The 8,345-nt window shown below is 43.0% G+C and overlaps 1 protein-coding gene across 2 annotated transcripts; it reads right to left on the reverse strand.

The window, feature by feature from the left end:
• Positions 1-459: 459 nt before the first annotated feature.
• On the reverse strand, positions 460-8,196 carry RAD51AP1 (RAD51 associated protein 1). 2 transcript variants are annotated; one of them, XM_018086239.2, is made up of 8 exons: positions 8,144-8,196; positions 5,719-5,768; positions 4,119-4,248; positions 3,706-3,815; positions 3,304-3,378; positions 2,573-2,716; positions 1,795-1,929; positions 460-959 (listed from the first exon to the last, which is right to left on the reverse strand). In XM_018086239.2, the coding sequence occupies exons 1-8, from the start codon at positions 8,161-8,163 to the stop codon at positions 832-834; spliced, it is 792 nt and encodes a 263-aa protein (XP_017941728.2). In that variant the 5' UTR covers positions 8,164-8,196; the 3' UTR covers positions 460-831. The 2 variants fall into 2 exon arrangements, with proteins under 2 accessions (XP_017941728.2, XP_017941727.2); XM_018086238.2 differs by having other exon boundaries at positions 1,795-1,941.
• Between the last annotated feature and the right edge of the window lie 149 nt (positions 8,197-8,345).

Consider the following 8,345-nt stretch of genomic DNA (forward strand, 5'->3'; position numbering starts at 1 on the left):
TGGGATAGGGAAAGGTGTCCCTGCCCATGGCAGGGGGTTGGAACAAGATGAGCTTTAAGGTCCCTTCCAACCCAGGTCATTCCATGGTTCTGTGATATTCCTTTGATAATGCAAATTGGAGAGTCATGACCAGATCCCTCAAGAAAGAAATGCATTTGCTACATCGTCCCACATAATCAATATGCTTAGATAGGAAATTATTTACATTATGGGGCAATAAGTTTGAAAGCTCAGTTTCATTACTCAGTAACTGTCACTCCAATGCTTTACAAAACCCCCTCTCTAAGCTTGGTATCATGGTCCTCAAAGAAGCCTGAGGAGCTCCAACCAAAATCCTTGTTGTCTGAGTCCAACCAATACTGCTGACTTCCAGTAAGGGCATACACATGCAAAAATATTTGCCAGACTGTAGCCAAAATTTGAAGTGATTTTCAAAATTAATAAAGTAAAATCATAAAATCAGATTATATAAAGTACTTTAATTTAGTTTTTTTAAAAAATACAACATTCTAAAAACGTATTTCCTGTCATACATACTGCTGTCTAGGCTATTTTATTGCCAAGAGTTTAGTTATTAGAGAATTAAAATTATCACAAACCAACGTCTGTGAATATAATACATGAAAGAGCTGGTGACCCAGATGTCACCTTGATTAAATAATACAATTATTCAGTAGCACTTAAGGATGCCCAGCAACTTGCAGGATAAAAACTCATTACAACAACGTCCATAAACAACAGTCCTTGAAAATGGATGGTGCCATGATGCTGTTTATAAGCAAAACACTTTCCACAGTCTTTTCCTTCATGTGGCACCTTGTCACTGACCATTTAACTGCTGGTGGCACTGGGATGCAGTGGTTTAACTCTTGCCAGTCTGGAGAGGCCAAGTCTAAGGCAGTGAGTAGGTGACTTAACAGCAATGTATTTCCCAGAGGAATTACTGCTTCCTGATGGAGCTGAAAATAAGTTTAAAACAAAAAGAAGGTATAAGAGGTTTAGAGGGGGAAAAAAAAAATAAATCATATGACTGTTGACTTTTTGTAGTTTTCCTAACAGAAGAAAAAAAAACTATTCTAAAGATATTGCAGAGAGGTCTGAACAACACAGCATGTGAAAATCAGCACACTCCCCAGGAATCCATCCCTTTGGAATGGTGCACAGTTTCTAATTAACCAGCAAGACACTGGAGCAACACTGCCCATAAAAAGTGTTCCCAGTGTTCTGTGCATTTTCAGGCACTCCACAGAGAATCACACAGCACAATTCCAAGTGGGAAAGGAAGCTTGATGGAAAGGAGCCAGAGAGAACCAGAAGAGTAAATTAGAAGGAAAATCAAAGCAAAGAGCAGGACTCAATGGCAGCAGCATGTTCAAACACCTGCAAAAATAAAGCTTCTAAGCACTTGCCTTACTGTTTGAGTTAAAACTCTCAAACATTTTTCTAATATTATTTGTTTAGGATAGATAATTAAGCAGCATGTAGCAGAGATAAAGAAAGCTCTAAATAAGAGAGAAATGGACATAAAACAATCTCTTGATCCACACTATGAAAAATATTTCATTAACCCCTCCTTCCCAGATAAAGGAGTTAAGGATAATGCTGTAAAAGAAGCACAGGGATAGCTTTTCATCCTTTCTCTCTTTTTTTAATCTTAAATCTGTCAAAAGAAAACCTTTCTTTATAAAAAGGCAAGCATTTTGCTGAAACAGTTCATTTTCTTTGTTTGCTTTCAGGTGAGATTGCTAAAAACTCAACTAATGTATCTGTTTACAGTTACAACCTCACACCTACCTGGGGGTGTCCATTTAGGCTTTTTGTGTGTTACAGGACTTGATGCAAGTAGAGGCCTCCCAACTGGTTCTGAGGAGTTGGACATCATCTTTTGCCCTGGCTCAGGTTTCTGTTCCATTGTCCATGAAGGAGAAACTACAGGTGATGCTTGGTTGGAAAATAAAAGTGACTTTGGGAAGGCACTCTTTAGCAGAGAAATCATTATGTAAGACGACTGATCAGCACAAGCTCTCTGCAGAAACAGCAAATGTGGTACTAGACTGTCCCATCTTTGAGCAGTAAATATTTATACAGACATGTCACCTACTGGGGAATGACTGAGACATGGATTAGCTTGCTTTCCTAAGAGCTGAGAATTGGAAGAAAGGAAGAAAGAAGGGAGGCTACTTATTTTTATAAATAAGCTTAAACTGAAACCAGCAACACCTCATACTCCAGAGTCTTCACGTTGATGCAAACCTCAGAAAACCACAAGAAAAATGAACAGAGGCTCTTTAAAAAGACAAAAGCTTCCTGGACAAGAAGGGCAGAAGAAATTTGTCCTGACATACAAAGGCAGGGAAGCTGTGGAATTCTGTCACTTTGGGGTCTGTGTATGAATAAGCTGCAATTGTTTAAATTTAGTGTGAAAGTGCTATTGGGTTGTCACTGGTATTAGAGAAGGGGGGAGGGAAAATACAGTGGAAGCAGCAGGAATTTCACTGAAAATACAAACTACATGTAAGGCATCACATTCAAAGCACATTTAAGGAGAGGGTTTTTGTGGAGAAGAACTTACTGGGGACAGACTCTGGCTCAGAGTCAGTGTCATGCTCTCTGTCATCACTGCCAACCACCTTCTGCTGTGCTGGAACTTTGGATGTCACTGTTCTTTTCCCACCATCACCCTTGGGTGTGTCTTCGTCCATCACCTGATTGAGACCTAGGAAAGAAGGTGGTTCAATTAACTGAAATTCACCTTCTCAAAAAGAAGAAGGTATTTGAGTTCCCAGAAACTAATTTGTGGTGATGCTGAGTTATACTACACAAAACCACATCACTGACACTTTGCTTTCCTGGGGTCCTCATCTTACTCTTTTAACCAACCAAACTGTACTTTCTCATTGTGACATTTCTCTGTAATCAAGCTAACAGAGGGACCAAACTAAAAACTGGAAAAATGAAGTTTCCAATGGCACAGCAAATGCTTGGTCATGTTTATTTGATCCTTAGGCATTACGGACCCATTAAAGAGTATTTCTTCTTAAAGAATGAAATGAAGTAAGCATCTAAAAATGTCACACGCCTGTTGTGTTTTCCAACTGACTTTTAGTGATGTGTAACAATCTCACTCAGCAATCCCCAGGTTTTCCCATTTTAAGACTTAATGAAAAAAATTAATGCATCCTTCAATCTTTATTTAAGACAAAGACTCTTTTTTTCACATCAGTGAAAAGCAACAATAGAAATAAAAAAAGAGAGAAGCTACTTAAATCCTCTTTCTGAAGACAGAATATGAGAACAACTTACCTAAAACCTCACTGTCTACACTGCAGTTGGAAAAAGGGGGTCTCCTGTGTATGTTTTCTGATTCAATACTCTTATCTGTTTTAAGATCCAGAAAAAAAAGTTAAAAAATATAAAATATCAACATGCAAAAAATGCATGATAAAAAGCAGAAATATTAATAAATGAAAACAGCTACAGTTTTTATCTGTCTCTAACCAAACTATATGTTTTGGGAGATCTTACTTTTCTCACAGAAAAAAAACAAGAACATAAGAAGACAGGCACTACCTAAAAATGCTCACTTCCTTATCAGGACATCTTGAAATAAAGCACGATTTTCAATCTATTCCACTGCAAAATAAATTCTCATGTTCAAATTCACTACATATGAATAAAGAGTGTTGCATTGAACTGCAAAGTAACCTTGTTCTTCTGAATTTTGCACCTCAAGGATATTTGCAGATTTTTCTTTGACAGACAAGGCTAAGGCAACTTCCAAATCTCTCTTATAAAGTTTGTCATCCAAGGATAACCTGGAAAAAAACCACAACCATGGTAAATAATAAAAGAACTATATGAGTGTTATAGATCTTCTTCTGACTTACTGAACTTTTTAAAATTCAGATACTTGTAAAGAGAGAAATATTTCTATACTTATTTATAGAATTTCATGTTCTGAGCACTACCTTCTGAAATTATTTAGTCAAAGTACACCCTGATGTTTAAAGCACTCTACACTTAAAAGTATCATGATTGCAAAACATTATATACATATATATATATATATAAAAACTAATAATTGGTATTAGCACAGAGTTGACCACAACATTTGTTACCTTTTACTAACTGTCTGTGTTTGTGACTGAGTCACTTCTTTGGGTGGCTTTTTTTGCTTCTCTTTTTTCTCCTTCTTTGGTTCCTTGGGCTGTGTTCTGGATTTTTTGCTTGAAGGTGCAAAGTCTTCATCTGTTGGAAAACAGCAACGAGCTCTCAGGAGTTTTCCTACACTCTTCCATGGGGCCAAAAGAAGTCATTTGACTTAAATCTCAACACACACTGAAAATATATCACAGATAACCTTTTTTTTCTGAAATTTTTAAAGAAGACAACAACTGTAAGTATACTATCCTTAAATGTATTTGAAATGAAAATTCAACAAGACTTCTTTTATATATGCTTTTATTAGCAATAAAGCTTCAGTGTCCACTGTGTTACCAGATTTTGATACACTGAGCATCAATCTTATTGATAAAATATGATAGGACAGGATTGATATTATATATTATAATAGTAATCACTACCACTGTGATTTCAGTTCCTGGTGTTTTGGGATTGTTCCCCTCAATGACTTCCACTTTTAAAAAATCTATGTTGCTCCCTTTTTTCTATCATTTTCATATTGCCTCCTATTAGGTATAATGCACTTCTCCAATTTTCAAATAAAAATAGAAGGCACGAAAACTGCCTTTCTTTCAGTTGAGGGCACTGCATATTACAGTGCAAAATAAGGAAAAAAAATAATGATCCTCAGTATTCTCTAAATGATGGAGAACCTTACCTAAGATCACAAAGGTTTTGGAGAACCTACGTTTTTCTTGATTGTTAGAAGTGGTCTAGAAACTAAGAAAAGTCGTGCACCACATTTAAACTAAGAATATGCATTGCCTTCAACATTATTTATTTTTGCCCTCCCCTTCCCACCAATTCAAACTGTTCCCTGGATCCTGCAAACAGCATGGAAAAAAAAAAAGCAAACAAAAATGGAAGCAAACAAACTCTGCCAGAAAAATTAGTAAAAATGATTAACATCCATTAGGGTTTAGAAGGAAAGGAGGACCTTTGTGGAAAAAGACAGCTTGCAATCTATTTTTCTGGTCAATGACACTCCAAATTTGAGCACTATGTCCTTACCACAAACCCACTGAGACAGAGAGCTGTGGAGAAATGTTAGACCTATGTGGAGATGATTCACACTTCCTCTGTATTCACATTTACAGTCCTGTGAACTAATAGTCAGGGCATCATGGAACTAATTGCCACTGAAAACTGGGGCACGGAGAGAAAGATTTAACTGCAACGAGATACTGTGTATTCCACAGTTTCCTGGCACACTGCTCTTATGCTCTGCTTTACAGCCATGACGTGGTTGTGGAATTGGAATATTTACCAGTGTGCCCAGATTCCTTCTGCTGAAAGAAGTAAGAGCTTAACAAACTATTCTTAACAAATATACTTCATTAAAGACACTCTGATGGTATTTTCATAGAACCAGAAAATCACAGAATATGCTGAGTTGGAAGGATCATCGAGGATCATCGAGTCCCTCATGAGGAAGCTGCACTGCTGTGAGGTCTCCCTTCATCTCTCCTCCCACCCATTTTGGGTGGTTCCATTAGTTCCTGGCGTGTTTGTTACATGCAGGAACACGCCACTTACCGTCATCTTCCAAATCCCCAAATTGAGAATAATCAACTACTTTCCTGTTCCTGTGTCAGAAGAAAATATAGACTATTAGTCCTTTCTGTCTGAGTATCTTGACTTGCTAACATTTCATTTTTGGGTGAAGCAAGTTTTACAAGAAAAAAAGCAATGCATGTTCAAAGGTAGGGAATAACAAAATCACAGAATACCCTGAGTTGGAAGGGACTCACAAGGATCACTGAGTCCAACTCCTGGCCCTGCACAGACACCCCAACAATCCCACCATGTCCCTGAGAACATTCTCCAAACACTCCTTGAGCTCTGGCAGCCTTGGTGCTGTGACCACTGCCCTGGGGAGCCTGTTCAGTGCCCAACTACCTTCTGGGGAAGGACCTTTTCACAATATCCAATCTAACTCTACCCTGACACAGCTCCAGCTGTTCCCTCGGGTCCTGTCACTGGTCACCAGAGAGAAGAGATAATGTGTATAATGAGTACTACTGTATAGAACAGGGTTAACAGGAATAGCTTCCAGATTTTTTAAAAATCTTAAAATAACAGCACTTTTTGTTGTTGTCATATGGGAGCATTGCATTGTCCTTATGGACACACTGCCTGTGAGCTGCTACTGTGCAATGGAAATTGTTTATCTACGAGGTCACTTTTAGGCACTTGAAATGCTGCTGTCAGGGCAGGTGTTACTTGAGGGGACCAGAGAGGACACAGCCTGGGATCTACCTGAGGGGTGCTCCCTGACAGGGACACAGACACACCAGGGAGAATCCCCGTGCTTCATAGAATCAAAGAATTTAAGGAAGGGTCAGGTTGGAGGGGACCACAGTGGGGCATCTGGTCCCACCTCTCTGCTCCAGCAGGGTCATCCCAGAGCACATGGCACAGGATTGTGTCCAGACAGCTCTGGAATATCCCCAGTGAGGGAGACTCCACACCCTCTCTGGGCAATCTGGTCAGTGCTCGGTCACTGCACAGCAAAGAAGTTCTTCCTCATGTCCAGCTGGAACTTCCTGGGCATCAGTTCCTGCCCGTGGCCTCTTGTGCCATTGCTGGGCACCCCCGAGCACAGCCTGGTCCATCCTCTGCCCCCTCCCTGCAGACACTGACACACATGGATGAGGTCCCCTCTCAGTGTCTCCTCTGGAGGCTGAACAGCCCCAGCTCCCTCAGCCTTTCCTCCTCAGGGAGATGCTCCAGTCCCTGAATCATCTCCGCAGCCTCTGCTGGACCCACTCCAGGAGCTCCATGTTCCTCCTGTCCTGAGGAGCCCAGGACTTCAGATGTTCCTCACCATGGCTGAGTAGAGGGGCAGGATTACCCTCCTCATCCTGCTGGCAGTGCTCTTTCCAGTGCCCCCAGGATGCCATTGGCCTCCCTGCCCCCAGGACACACTGTTGGCTCATGGACAGATTGTTGTCCACCAGGACCCCCAGGTCCTCCCCCGCAGAGCTGCTTCCCAGCAGGTCACCCCCAGCCTGTAGAGGTGCACGGGGTTATTCCCCAGGTGCAGACCCTGCATTTGCCTTTGCTGAATTTCAGAGAGGTCTTCTCTCCCCATCTCTCCATCCTGTCAAGATCCCTCCGAACAGCTGCACAGCCCCCTGGGATATCCCTGGGATATCGGCCACTCCTCCAGGCTTTGTGTCCTCACCAAACTTTCTGACGAGGCATCGACCCCTTCAGCCAAGTCACTGACGAACAAGTTAAACAACACCGGGCCCAGGATGACCCCCCCAGCTCTGGGGGCCCAGCACAGCAAGGACATGGAGCTCTTGGAGCGAGTCCAGAGAAGGGACACCAAGATGATCAGAGGGATGGAGCAGCTCTGCTGTGAGAAAAGGCTGAGAGAGTTGGGATTGTTCAGCCTGGAGAAGAGCAGCTTTGGGGTGACCTAATGGTGGCCTTCCAGGACCCGAAGGGAGACTAAAAGGTAGATGGAGAGAGACTATTTCCAAGGGCCTGGAGTGACAGGAGAAGGGGGAATGGCTTCAAACTGACAGAGAGCAGGTTTAGATTAGATATTAGGAAGGAATTCTTCCCTGGGAGGGTGGGGAGGCCCTGGCACAGGTTACCCAGAGAAGCTGTGGCTGCCCCATCCCTGAAGTGTTCCAGGCCAGGTTGGATGGGGCTCTGAGCAACCTGGTCTAGTAGAACGTGTCCCCCTGCCCATGGCAAGGAACGAGATGATCTTTTAAGTCCCTTCCAATGCAAACCATTCTTTGATTCTATCACTGAACCCCGAGGGACCCCACTAGCGACAGGCCCCCACCCGGACCCAGCGCCACTGACCGCGACCCCCTGGGACCTGCCGCTCAGCCAGCTGCCAATTCCCTTCCAGCTGGAAAGGAAAAACAGGGCCGCCCTGGGAGCCATCCCAGGCCCCGAGAGCAGGCGGCGAGCCCTCCTTTCCCCGCGGCACACGCACCTCCTGCCCGGCCGCGCCATCCCCGCTACGGGCGAGCGCTCCCGCCGCCGCCGCCGCTCGCCGCCTTCCTTTCTTCCCTCCCTTCTTCCCTTCCTCCCCTCCTCCTTCCCTCCCTCCCTCCAGAGGCGCTTTCTCAGCACGTTCGCCACGGAAAAAGAGCCGAATCTGCCTCTGCGGACGCGAAGCTGCGGTGCCGGGGAGG

This window comes from Manacus vitellinus, unplaced genomic scaffold (assembly GCF_001715985.3).
Source record: "Manacus vitellinus isolate BGI_N305 unplaced genomic scaffold, ASM171598v3 scaffold_90_pilon, whole genome shotgun sequence".
NCBI classification, from domain to species: Eukaryota; Metazoa; Chordata; class Aves; order Passeriformes; family Pipridae; genus Manacus; species Manacus vitellinus.